This window comes from Lycium ferocissimum, chromosome 12 (assembly GCF_029784015.1).
Source record: "Lycium ferocissimum isolate CSIRO_LF1 chromosome 12, AGI_CSIRO_Lferr_CH_V1, whole genome shotgun sequence".
NCBI classification, from domain to species: Eukaryota; Viridiplantae; Streptophyta; class Magnoliopsida; order Solanales; family Solanaceae; genus Lycium; species Lycium ferocissimum.
In genome coordinates, this window is record NC_081353.1 from 32,718,855 (window position 1) to 32,733,534 (window position 14,680).

The window sequence follows — 14,680 nt, forward strand, 5'->3', positions numbered from 1 at the left end:
TAGTAACGATTTTAGAAGCTCATTATCTTCAAGAGCTTCCCTAAGTTGACCTTGCAACTCGAACTTCACGGTATCACGGTAGCTTTGAGACATGATTTTGGGGAGGCTAAAGTATGTTGAAAGAGTGAAAATGGAGGAGGTGAAGGAAGAGTGATCTGAAAATGGCTAAGGGTTTTATTGACGGCCTCTTTTGCGCACTAATTTAGTGCGCAAAAGGACTTAACTGAAAAAGTGCAGTTTGGTCCTTTTTAGTGCGCAAAGCCTAGTTTGGTCACTTTTTTTTTTCTGAGTTATTTTGGTCCCATTTGTTAGTTTCAAGGTTATTTAAGTCGCGGACTGGCCTACAAACACTAGGACATGTAGGCTCGAGTTCGGTTTTGGCAGAGAGCGCTTTATCTTTTAAAGTGAGACTTTCCGATATGAATCCGAAGTAGTCCAGCCCGAAGGACACCGGATACCGTCTAGGGAACCAAAAAAGACCTGTATATATATATATATATATATATATAGCTTTGACCCAAACTCTATATTTGTATTCAATGCACATAAATAATCTATCCTCGAACGCGATAAACAAAAACAGTTATGAATTCAGAACTCATAAACATAAACTCTTGAATCCGCCTCTGATAATCAGCACTTAACTTGACTAACAGATAAATCATAAGGAAGAATATTTGAATACTCAAAAGAAATCACTTCTCCAGGGAGAATCCTTTTGCCATTTTTCAAGAGGCAAATACCACAACCAATTCTTTTAAATATTGATGGTTCAATCAAATTTGCAGAAGCAAATTCACCACAATGTAATTGAACATCAAATACCCCATCATTAGCTGAGGCCTCATTCACAATTTGCACTGTATATTGGGGTATATGAAGACCACTAAAACCAGATGGGCCTTGGTATATTTGTATATCATTTGGAGAACATTTCCTTGTATAGTCAAACCAACCTACAAATTAAAAATCAGTTAAATGAATGAATAACAAGTAAAGGGCAATTGACACTTTTCATTTTCAAATTCGAATTTATGTTTTAGTCACTATACTATAAAAAAAAACAATTGGTGTGAATGATTCTATATTGAAGAAAGAATCAAATATTCATTGCTCAAATCATTGACTCCGTAGTCTGAATATGGAAAAAGAAGACTATATTTGTCATATGTAACTCTTTAATTTCCTAGAAGGAATCGAACTATCTATACTGTCAGTATATAGAAATTAAACTCAAATATAGACATTTCATCTAACTTTTGAGATTCTTCTTCTTTGTCATTTTCTTTTATCAAGCGCCCTTGAAACTGCATAAATTATTTACCATACCTTACAACATTGTAAGTTTGTAAGATCATATAGACTGAGCATGTCTGGCCAACTTCCAAAATTAACTTATTTTGAAAGGTGTTTTTTGTCATGTACTTTTTTTAAAAAAATACTTTCTTAGCTTCTTCTCGATATCAAAAAATTCTCTCTCCAATTACTCAAAAACATTTTTTTTGTTCACTCGGAAGCTTGAAAACAGACCTTAACTCTCCAAAATAGACACTTTTTATAGAGGAAAAAGAATGCACTCTTAATAAACTGGCTATAAGTAAGAGTTAACTCAAATATTTGCAATTAATTACTTGAGCAACATAAAAGATAAGGTGGCGAACATATATTAAACAACATAGCTTCTGCTATAACTCAAACACACTTACTTTTCACTCAGAGTTTCGAACAAATACCTTAATTCTCCAAAATAAACACTTCTTTTTTATTAAGAAAAACACTTTCGATTTTCAAGAAGCTTTGTCAAATAAGTTATAAATGAGACCGGGAGCTGGTAGGGAGCTCTTCCCTTTTAATGAGTCTTACTCAGCACAAATTTAAATTAATCAGACCACAATACAGATATCGAACACTGGCTGGAAAACCAAAAAACTCAGAAACAACAAGAAGAAAAATTGCAGAAAACAGAATTAATTACTTGAGAAATGTGGAGAATAACATACATGAAGTTGTGAAGGGGAAGAGAAGCAAAGACACTAAAGCTAGCCATAAGTATTTTCCATGGCTTGAAGGATGAAGCATCTGCCCCTAGGAGAACTTTAGTGTGACAAAAAAGAAATATTGGTATGTGAGTTTAGGTGTGAAACTTGATATATATATTTACAGATTTTTGAACGTTAAGATATAATGAGGAGAAAACACGTGGTTCTGCAATGATGAATTGAATTGCACACATCTGGTTAGATAATCAGTTTAATGAAAAAATGTTGAATAGTACACTAGCTGTTACACATTAATGTTCATCAACAAAGTTTGGTAAGAAAATAACATCTTTCAGAATTTTTTTATATTATTGTAATCTCATGCAACAAAAAAAATCCATTACATTTCAAAGAGAGTCTGATAAATAGCTTTGTCTTTTTCTCCAATAGTTGTTATGCCAGGAAAAAAAATCCAAGAAAATAAATAGTGTCTGAGGTGAATCCATGATATAAATATTATGAGTTATAATTGAAATTTTACCACAACTCATTTGAATTATTGAGTTCGGATGAACGCACAACTTAGCTCCACATTCACTGTTAAATAAGATATACTTACAATGTTTTAACTTGAAAACCATTTAAAATCAAAAGTAAAAATTAAGGAATCAGCAGGAACCAAAAAAAAAAAATCATCCAATTCTTCTATTTTCATTTTGAAGCAATCTAATACTACCAAGTTTTGCTATGATTATGTTATGAATCATATGGATATCATAGAAGTAGCAATTGGGCCAAGAAGCAGCAATAGGCCCAAAAGGGTTTCACAAAAGTTGATTTGGGATCTAGGCCCATTTAGCAACAAGTTAAAAAGGACTAAGTGTTTGAAAGAAAGGAGATACGTATTATGAAAAAACTGTCTGTTCCTCTCATCCCTTTCTCATAGTCTAACTTCTCATCTCTATCCTTAGTTACTTGATTTCAGCATTTTCCATTTTAATTCGGTAGTTTGAGTGTTTTAGTTGTAATTTGACTATCGGTGATTATATATATTTGTGTTGAGAATTCGGGTTTGTTTCAGATTATGTAAAATTTTTGAAAAAATAATCAATTTTTAGAAAATTGGTAAGAGGATAAAATAGTAGGGGAAGAGGAACGAATTTTTTGGTGTTTGATTATTGTACTCTTTTGGTTTTCTTCTTTTTTTATTTTTTATTTCGTTTGTTTTGTGAGTTGGATATCAATGAACTAATTTAAGCCCATATCGATTGGGCATGCTTACCCAAGCTCCGCTAACTTCTGGCCCAGTTAATAGGGTATGGGCCGGGAAACAAATAGGGAAAACGACACGAAATACCCTAAAATGTAAAATATTTACCCGCTCATGCTCCCTTCAAGACTAATTTCGCTTCTTACTCAACCGGCCTAAAATATTTACCCGAGTACCCCCTCGCCCAAACCCTTCATTCATGATACCATTTGCAATATATTTATATATCATGATGGTATCATGGAGAACTAAGAAAAGAACTGAAGCAATCATCCATGATATCGTCTCAATATATTTATGTACCATGATGGTATCGCGTAGGACTGAGGAATGTCTCCTTGAAGGACTGAAGCAGTCCTCCACGATACCATCATAGTATATGTACACAAGATGATGGTATCATAGAGGTTTTTTTGGGAAAAAACGTGTCCTTTGAATAAATGAACATGATGCTATCTCAGTATATTTATATACCATGTTGGTATCATAATTCGAGGGCATTTCAGGTAAATCGTTTCAGGGGCATGAAAGTAGGGGTATGGAGGGATAATTATTTTGTTTTCGGGGGACAACGACGTTCTTTCCCCAAACAAATACTTATTGAAAAAAAAAAGTCCAATTTCCTCTTATTCCCCTGATTTAAAAATCTTAACAAAAAATTGGCAAAATTATAGTCGGTTGCTAACTGTAAGTGGAATAACAATCATTCAGCTGATTGCTCTTACTCTGATCCTTCCTTGGCTGACACAGAATAAATCACGCTTCTCATACGACATCTTATGATGAAACTACTCAATCATCAATCATCAACGCAGTCGCGCGTACCCCACCTGAAAAGACTTGAACGCTTTTACATCATATATATAATTGCACCATTTCACAAGAGAAGCCTTCCAAAATTCCACCATCTTGAGCCAGTTGATCAGTTCTAATATACACATTTACACAATCACATCACTTAAATTACAATAAATCTCTATAATGAATATCAATTGTCATTAACCTGACAAAAATGATATGTACTACACTAAAAGTCTAAAGAATCGATCTTTGTACTTAATATATATAACTTAATTAAATCCCTTCTCTTTAGTTTCTCTCAAGTTTTAAGCAAGTCCTTCAACAACAAATAAATAGGAAAAGAATGCACTATATGAAAGTTGTAACTCACGTTAGTTGTGTGGAAATTTGGTGGACTTTGTCTTGTTGTATTTGGAAGAATAATTCCATTTTTAATTACTTTTAATTCTTGATCAGTAGATCTCTGGTATATTTTCTCCCCTCTTTCTTGTTGGTCATGAGATAATAATATTTGATTGGTTAAACTATTTGTAGCCTTCTTTCTTTAAAGTTAAGTAGAAAATATCCTATAGGTCTGGAAGTCTCTTCTTTGATAGGTGACTGGTGAGGGTGAAAAAAGAGTCCGCAACTTAAATGACCCAAAAAGTGGCTGTAGGGACCAAAATAACTCAATTAATAAAAAAGTTACCAAATTGCAAATTTACAGTAAAGTCCTATTGCGCACTAAATTAGTGCGCAATAGGGGTTATATTTTTTTTTTTTTTTTCAATTTTAAAGTTTTGAAATTTCACGTTTTTTTCATACTTTGACCAAAGATTAGTCATGTTTCAAAACGCCGGAATATCAATATTTTATATAGAACCTGATATCTTTTTCTGCAAACAATAATGTAGGCTCAATACATCAAGTATACGTAAACGTTTAGATCGTTGTTTTAGGGGTTGTAAAGTGCCCCGAAGTAAGTTTTGTTTGTTTGGAAACTTGTTATCTTTAGGTTTAAGTATACTAACTGTAAATTTGCAATTTGGTCCTATTGTTACTTTGGTCACTTTTTTTTTTTTTATTGAGTTATTTTGGTCCCTACAATCACTTTTTGGGTCATTTAAGTTGCGGTAAAAATTATTCACATTAGTGCATGTTTACACCAAATTACATTAATTTACCTAGTTCTCACGAGTTAATATTATTAAAGATCACTATTGCCGTGTATTATAAACAACATCGGACCAAAATGCTCGCTTTTTTAGTAACATAATGGAGTAAAACTATCTGGTATATATTTAAAAAGGAATTAAACCAACCTGAAACATTAAAGGACTATTTTTTCATTAATTTTCTCCTGATCTCCATATAATATAAAAACTAGCACTGTTAATGCATTGTTTGGTTGGTTTTTCCTTCCAGCAAAATTGATAATCGCACAATTAATACAACGAGCTAACCTTACAACAAAATACAATCAACATTGTAATCTCAACACTATAAATCGTGCATTACTAATTTTTATATACTTTAACTTGTTGTCCCTCAATAAATTAGCTCCAAATAAAGAGTTCCTTCTCGAGAATCGAGCCACGTACAAAACATCATAATTAAACCCCCAAACTCCGTACAGCAAACGTCGAAGGACAACAAGAAGGAGTTATTACGCAATAAAACAAGGAGGTATGCAAACATTTCAAGATACTTTAAATATTTTGATTATATTAACTAACAATTATTAACTATTTCAATGTTCCACTAAGTACGTACAAACCCTAACGTACTTTTCTCGCAAAAAAATGAAGTATGACTGCATATATTTCATCATTCCCAAGAGTTATATCTTTTAGAATCGAAGCAATAACTTAACTGCTATAAAATTAATAAGGAAATGCACAAGAACAACCCTTAAATGAAATACTCGGGATGCTCCAACGACTAAGTATATATACTCATTCAGACTCGGCCTCGCTATGAGATAGGTTTTCGATTCGTGAACCAAATGTCTCACGACAAATATATAGTCTGTCATAATATATAATTCACTCTAGTTAAGTTAACTCTCAAATGGACTTCAGATGGATAATACTAGCATATGTTTTACATTAAGAGATAACAAAAAGGAAATATTAACTGACAGTCACGTCATACAAGTTATATGGCAAGATGACAAAGAGAAAGCATTATTCACACAAAAATTTACAACAAACTTTAATTTACCCACAAGCTTTCCCTATTCCCCCTTTCAATATTATCAAATGCCTCTCTACACCCTCATAACTATCTGTCACTGCAAATTATATCCTAGTGCATAATCTTGATGATACATCCCTTCATGAGTGTTATGAAGAATATTTGAAGATGAACCCCAAGAATTTGATGAAGAAGCCGTATTTGTGTCAAAATCATTAGACCACCATGCCAAATTGTCCCTTGATCCATCATCCATCTCCTTAAAACAGTCGAATTCGGCTATCTGTTGATTCTCTGAAGGCAAATTCAGGCCTACCGATCCTTTGTTGTTGAGTATCAGGTCATCGATCTCTAGCTGACTAAACCCCTGAACACCCTGAATCTGGATTTCTCTAGTGTTTTCTTGCCCTATGTTTGTGTCAAGAGCATTTTTTTTATTGTTGTTAAAGTCATCAATTGGACTTTTTTCCACTAATTCATTCACCTTGAATCTAGTAGTACTCATGGTACTAGCAAATTCATTGATCCCAACTTTCTGCCCTAATTCATGATCACGAGCTTGGTTTTCACTAGGATTCATCGGCGCGAAAAGGGGTGATTGGTTCTCATTTGTGCCATTAGCTTGTAGGGTTTGGATCATTTTTTGTTGAAGAGGGGTTAACTTAGGCCAAAGTGATGGATTATTATAGAAAGAAAGAGGGTTTTGTAGGGTTTGAAGTTGCATATGAAGTTGAAGCCTTTCAAGAGCCGAGTTGCTTAGGTTTTGTAATAACGAATTTTCTTCTAATCCATTTGGTTCCTTAAGATCTTGGCCACCACTAGCAAGCAATAATCTGTTCATTTGAGATTGTTTTCTTTTTCCAAGCAATTTCTTCTTCAGTCTAGTGTTCCAATAGTTCTTGATATCATTGTCGGTTCTTCCAGGAAGTTGTGCAGCTATTATAGACCACCTAAAGTTTTTACAAAAAGGGTTTTGAACATAATCAGATGAAGGTTGCACGATCCGAGACATAATATAATTAAATAATCAAAAGTCTGTTATATTCTAACACTTAATCGCGCTTTCAGCTATATAAGATGGCCGTCACAGACTTAAACAAAGTTAAACTTAGAGAAAGGAATTTGGATCATAAACAAGAAACATGAAGAAAAGGTCTTAAGAACCTAAAGTTTCCAAAAAGGGTTTTTAAACATGATGAGATAAAGATTGTTTCGAGACATAATACAATTAAGTAAAAGTCTGCTCTCTGACAGCTTAATTAGGCTTTCAGATGAGATAGGCCGCACAAACTTAAGCAAATTTAAATTGGAAAGGAATTTTGATCATGAACGAGAAACATGAAGAAAAGGTCTTAAGAACCTTATAGAGATGAGAGAAATTCATAACAATGATCTCTTAACAACGTAACAAGGACTAAAGGACAAAGTAATTTAGTTGGATTTCCATTACTTTTTGTTGTTATTGTCTTGTGGTTATCTATGAGAGATAGAGAGAGATGAATATTTACCTGCTGCCAATACTAATGTAGAGGTTGCAAATGATATTGTCTTCTTCTTCAGTAAATCCACCATGTTTAATATTAGGTCTCAAGTAATTGAGCCATCTCAGCCTGCAACTCTTCCCACATCTCTTAAGCCCTATAGAAAAAACAACGCGTCAGTCACAAACAAGTTTATGAGGATTTCTAGGTCTTTCTAAAGAAAAAAAAAAAATTAAAACATCCTTAATCAAATTAGGCCTGAAAAACTCTCAATGTTTAAGGTATTTTTCTTATTATAATAAAATTTCCACATCTCTTAAGCCCAGTCTCAAACAAGTTTCGAGGATTTGTAGCTTCATCAATCAAATAAGTCTCGAAAAAACAAACTCTGAAACTTTTAATGTACTTTTCTATCGAAACAATCGATACATAGAGGACAAATAGAAGAATATGTACCTATTTTTTGGGGAAGAGCAATCCAATTGTTACCAGTGCCATGTTCTTCAATATATGCCTTGAGTGTTGCATCTTCTTCTGGTGACCATGGACCTTTTTTCACGCTTGCTTTGTCACAACATGGAGCTCTCCCCATATTTAATTTTTTTCTTTTTTTCTTTCTAATGAATTTTGCTTCCAAAATCTTTAACTCTTGAAGTACTTGTGATAATTGTTGGTTTGAAATTTTTTGGAAGAGAAGACTTGGTTTTATAGGTAGAAAAAGAGTGGGTGATGTGATACTTTTGAAAAACCAAAAAAGTCTTCTCATCTCTCTAGGGTTTATCTGTCATTTTTGGATTAGCTCACTGCTAATATTTTTTATTAATAACATGACAAAGGACTATCCAAATTTCTCTCAAAATATAATATTAAAATTGTGTAGCTTTTTTCATTAATATGTTATCTTATTATGTGGATGAAATTCTACAGCTAAAATCAAGAAAGAAGACTCCATCCTCTTAATTTGTCGCCAACACTGCCCTTAAAATCTTGGATTATTGCCCTACTTTTGTTTAGATATTGGTTCCAGACAAAAGATAATTAAATGTGCCTTCAAATAAGAATTTACAGCACATAACATATACTATATAATATGCAGAGCCTTGCTCGGACTTTCTAAAAATATATGTTGCTGGTGTGGGTTGGATCCTCTAATAGTATCGCATACATACATTTTTAAAGAGTTCGAACAACATAATATGTAGTTCCACAGTTAGATCAAATTTTGTTGATTATTCGCTTGTGAAAGAAGTTGAGTATCTAATGAGTGGAGTGACTTGATTAGGATATTATAACCTCTTGGAAAACTCTTTCACAAACTAATAAGGAATAGTTGTATTCTCTAACATCCTTCCTCACCCAATTCTAGGTTTACATTTGTTCTGAAGATTATTTTTGGCTTATTATTTTTTGTTTCTTGGCCTTTTTTTCATAAGAGAGTAGCCTAAATTATATAGAGTGTGTGTGCGCGAGCGAGCAAAGGAGTGAGCCTGAAGCAAAGAAAGAGACAGTAGGCTCAAAGAGTGAGTGTGCAAGAAAGGTAGTGGCTCGATGAGCTGAACTGAGAAGATGTGAGAAGCTTAGAGCAGCTCAATCGACTAATCATTTGAGAAAGAGAAGCCCAAAGCGATAGAATAAGCTGCATCAAGAAAATGGCTTTACTAAATTTCGTCTCTAATATCACATGAAAAAAATTGAGTATTCAACTCAAAATCTAAAAGATATGGGTGGGACAAGTATATTTTCTAACATCAATAAACATGAATTTCCTAAATCCCCATTTTTATGTCTCAAGATTAATCGAATTCTTTTTTTTATACTCCTTGGAGTTATATAGTCTCTACAACTTTATGGCTCGATTAATTCTCGAGTAAAGGATACTTATAGTACTTGATGAGTATTTCTTAAATATTTAAGAAGAAAAAAGTGAAAGACATATTTATGTGGGTAAACTGTTTGGACTCCAACTTGATAGGCATTTTATGTCAGCCAACTTGCATACATCGACAATTTATCCATATTCATTTAGTGGTTCATTTTGGTGGAACCAGATTAAGAACATAACTTACTTTGGCAAGTTGAGATAAAAAAAAAAAATTAAAAAAAACAAAGCTAGCTAAAAGAGTTAACTATAAGACATGGAGAAAAAGATAAAAAAGTTAACGGAAAAAAACGCCGTATATATATTTTTTGGTACATTAGAAAAACTAAATAAAATGCTTACAATTGTTTAAAATCTACAATGGTTCAAATTTGCTAGGAGAAGAAACTTCATATTCGCATGAGTTTCCAGATTAGTAAATCTTCGGCATGTCTATGATAATTCATTTGCTAAAAAATCTGCACATTGGGTTGTCTCCTGTCAGACATGGTTAATAGTAGCCTTGCGGCTTCCATGAATTACATACAATCTTTAATAATAGGTCTCAGAAGGTGATATCACATTTCCTCTAATTTTTATAAGCTTGATAGCAAGTAGACAACCTGTTTTCACTTCAAATTCTTTATATCTCATTTATTTTGTTATTTTAGCTCTTATTTGATCATCCTTACTTTATAGTTATGTAATACGGCTTTAAGTTATTAAGTATTCTTCATTTTACCCGAGTATCCCAACATATATTGTCCTTAATTATCTATAAAAGTTCCTCCAAAAGCTGCATCTGCTGTTGAGTCTTGAAACTGCTGTTAAATCTTTCCTGCACTAGAGAGAGATCAAGCTATTAGTTAGATTGGTTTAAATATAAAATTCCGGCTAGGAAATACTTCAACAATTTCCCGATATCAATTTGTTTTAGCAATTCAGCATCTAGTTAATTACGTTATTGATGAAGCATTCTAGAAAGACATTAGCTCTTACTTTGTTATCGTTGCTTTAATAATTAGTATAAAATCGAGATGAACTATACATAATTCAATTAAATTTAACAAAAAAAGAAGCACTTGTAAAAATCATTTTCTATTCAGCCCCGTCACAAACAAACCTTAAAGTCTTCTTAAATATAATAAATTAATACCATCTGCTTATATATATCAACGAGTCAAGTCGCTGATTACGGCATTAAGGGTAATTTACATAAATTATTAGTTGCTTTTAGACACCCTATTTGAAACAAGTTGCTAGGGTTTCAATCAAGATCAGGATCATGTAAATAACTCTTTAAAAAGAAGAATTTAGACTCTGAAAAATAGAAATTAGCGGCGGGCAATTTCTGTCACTAAACAACTAAAATTCGTCACTAATCCAATTCAACGACGGATTAGCGAGGAATATAAAAAATAAAAAATAAAAAAAAAAAAAAAAAACAACTTGTTACCTACTGCCTATTTAGCGATAGTTAGGGACCAATTCCATAGTTAATTCTTCTTTTATTTTTTTTAGTGTTAAATTATATACACTGACAACATAATGAATTTTTCGCACTTACATGTAATTTAATTTGGTATAACATATTAATTAGAGTATCATTTAATTTAGGTTACCAACAAACATATTGAATGAAGTTATTGTTGTAATTACCTTTTAAATGATAATTGTGTATACATTTTTTTACACCATCATCGTTAGTGCATAGAACTTAAACTTTCAAAAAGAAATGTAAGGGAAAAAAAACAAATGAATGTATTATAAGAAATTCAATGCTTTTTCAGAGAGAGAGAAAACAAACCTTCATTGACCTTGGTCCCTCTACTATATATATTATATTATTTCCTAATAAAACCATTTTTTGTGTATTAAACAACGATTATCAGAAGGACAAAGAGGTCCAAGAACCTCACTTGCATAGAAATAACAAGCAGAAAACTATCAAAATTTCAAAAGGTGTTTTGATAAATTAATAAGCAAACTGACTCAGATCTTTATGAAGAAGAAAACATGTTTCTGTTTGTCTTTCTCCATAAACAAGAATCTCTCTCTCTCCATTGACACAAACATTAATCAATTTTCATGCATCATCAACAAGACTCTAACACTTGGCTTATAGAAAATATTATTTTTTAAAATAATATTTATAACAAGATAAGTATGGCGCTCTGTTGGCTAAATATGTACCAAAATACTATAATGTAGTATCATTGGTGCCAAGGGCGTATCTAGCCTATTAAGTGGGGGTTCAATTGAACCTCTAATTTCCGAGGCGGGGCATAAATTTATGTGTAAAAATAATTAAAATTGTAATAATAGTAGATATGAATCCCTAACTTTTAAAATATAATGGGTTCATCATTAAAAATCTTAAGATTGAACCCACAAAATCTAAATGCTGGATCCGCCTCTGATTGGTGCTAGCTAAATTGACTTTACTTTATGTACCTAATAAATTAAGGAATTTTTACACAAATAGCCGGCCACATTCACTGTTTATTTTTCCTAGTCGGCATACATAAATTGTATACATAACATACAGGGATTATACGTAAATTACTATATATCCATGGAATATTTTTAGTTTAAGCTATTATATTTTTACTATATATCCACGGACTAATTCTTTGTCTCAATTATATAGCGTTGTTCGACTGAGCATAAAGTTTAAGATTTTTTTTTTTTGTGAAACTTGGTTTAAAATTAGCTATAAACATTTGTGTAACTATAAATAATCTCATTAAGGGTAATTAAAATGGAAAGTTTAAAGTCAAATTACTTCTAAATAAGAAATTATGACATTTGTTTTGAGGCAAACTAAAAAAGGAAGTATTATACATATATAAATTGGGACAAGGGAGTACCTAGCTTGGCAGTGGCAGATGTAGCTTAGTTTCGGGTGCAACTGAACCTAATATTTTCGACACGAAACATGAATGTGTGTGTACGTGAAAAAAGAAAAAAAAATAGTGTATTATCAATAGCTTAGTATTATTGACAATATAAGAAGATAAGTACGGCTTTCTGTTCGCTGAATACCAAAAATAATTCTAATGTGGTATCATTGGTGCTAACTTAATTGACTTTACTTTATGCACCTAAATTAATATCTAGCTAGGGCACAATAGCTTTTTGCCCTACCAAAACAACCCCACAATCTTTCTTCCTAATTAGTCTCTCATATAGTACAAGTGATTGATTAGTTTTATTTAGATAAGTATCTGTCTTTTGACTTATGGAATCTCAATTATCATAAGTTACCTAGAGCTAAAAGGTATAGTTTTCATTAATTTTGTGAAAGAAATTTGGGGAAAATCTTAATATGAATCTGCAAATAGTGTTAGAATAAGAGGGTGAGTGGCAAGGCAGTTTTTTTAATAGAAAAAGTACTTTTGAACTTACATTAGAATGTATGATAAATTACTCAGCGAGTTCAAAATAATTCATTTTCAATTTTCCGTAGTATATTATTAGGTAAATTACATACACTAAACACTCATGTAATATGATTCATGTGCAGATACAACCCTTATACTTTAAAATGTTTCACTTACACCCCTATTTTATGAAAATCCTATACAAATATATTAGCTTGAATAATATCTTACTATGATGTTAATTAAGTGTTTGGTAATTGATCGCATCGGATAGCCTTCCTTTAAGCAAGCAAACAAACTTGGCACATCCAATTCCAGCCTGATCGCCACTTGGAATATGTATCTTAAGATTTGAAATTTTAACTTTTATTAATGAGTTTTAAATTAATAATTTATACATATTAAATGAATTTTTAAGACAAACAAAATAAATACGCAGGTCAAAGCTATTGAGTTCATCGGACCAGTATGCAAAACCATATATATATAGACACACATGCGCGCGCGCAGAGAGAGAGAGAGAGAGATGGCTAGTTTCTTAGCTAGCTTGATTAGTAATAAGTCTCATATTCTTATCCGATTAACGATTTCATGTATGAACAACGTAACGTTCATATAAAGTGGACTAATTATGACTATTATTTCAAGTTATAAAATTAAACTATGATACTATGATCCACCTAGGCAAGGAATTAATGAAAGAGACATTAGGGAATTAAGGGAAATTAATTTATATAGATCTAGGAACCAGAAAAAAAAATTGGCCTCTCTAATTACAATAGGGTTGACAAATATGCTCTACAATGGACTCTTGATACACATAAAATAAATAATTTTATTTTCTATACAATCTATAACCAAATATTCTTTGAAGGAGACCTTTAATGACCTTTGTTTTACTTCAACAATAATTAAGCCGCATCAATAAATTAATACAACTGTTATTATCACTTCATTCACTTTTTGTAGAATAATACTATATAAAAGAATATAATTTGAGTACTCTTAATTAGTCCCTTAATTTTTAACTCATATGTACGATTGTCAACCCCTCATTTTAACAAACCCATAATGAATTATATCACAATGTGGCATCCAAGGAAATTGACTTGGCCTTATCTCTTTACTGACTTTATAATTAAGTTACCATGGATTTGCACCCTTTTTTTCTTAACCATATAATATCTAGAATGTACTAATCTAATTAATTCATATTCGATTTAGAAGTAACGCGCACTGGTCATTTTCCGGCCTTCTCTTTGAAAAATAGCTACCGCCATGAAGTTTCAAAAATTTAGACTATAGTGTATAGCCTCTTCACCTTTCCTTGAGCCGAGGGTCTTCCGAAATAGTCTTCCTGTCTTCATAAGATAGGGGTAAGATCTGCGTACACAATATCCTCTCCAGATCCACTTGTGGGATTACACTAGTTTTTGTTGTTGTTGTTTATAGGTTTTCTTTTTTTCTCTTTTTAACAAGAAAATTAATATTGGCCATTGGAAGTTACTGCATTTTCCTTCTAATTTCCCAACTCAAGTAGTTTATTTTTGACTATTTTACTTTAAAACTTTTCCTCTTGACACTTGGTAAGCCAAAAGGGACATAAAAGAATTTTGACTTTTTACTGAAAAGTACAATGCCGCGTATTAGGTACACAAAAAAATATTTTTGCAGTTTCTACTTTCTAGAAAGATCAACTACCCTGATGATGATGTAAGGGAATTTGACCTTTG

The 14,680-nt window shown here is 32.1% G+C and overlaps 2 protein-coding genes across 2 annotated transcripts; both read right to left on the reverse strand.

Annotated features, from left to right (window-relative positions):
- Positions 1-555: 555 nt before the first annotated feature.
- Positions 556-2,136, reverse strand: LOC132040546 (TPD1 protein homolog 1B-like). Its single transcript, XM_059431196.1, has 2 exons — positions 2,001-2,136; positions 556-956 (listed from the first exon to the last, which is right to left on the reverse strand). Exons 1-2 carry the CDS (start codon positions 2,077-2,079, stop codon positions 634-636), a joined length of 402 nt encoding a protein of 133 aa, XP_059287179.1. The 5' UTR covers positions 2,080-2,136; the 3' UTR covers positions 556-633.
- Positions 2,137-6,111: 3,975 nt separating this feature from the next.
- LOC132039951 (transcription factor MYB36) lies at positions 6,112-8,461 on the reverse strand. The gene is made up of 3 exons (XM_059430516.1): positions 8,163-8,461; positions 7,734-7,863; positions 6,112-7,175 (listed from the first exon to the last, which is right to left on the reverse strand). Exons 1-3 carry the CDS (start codon positions 8,296-8,298, stop codon positions 6,320-6,322), a joined length of 1,122 nt encoding a protein of 373 aa, XP_059286499.1. The 5' UTR covers positions 8,299-8,461; the 3' UTR covers positions 6,112-6,319.
- Between the last annotated feature and the right edge of the window lie 6,219 nt (positions 8,462-14,680).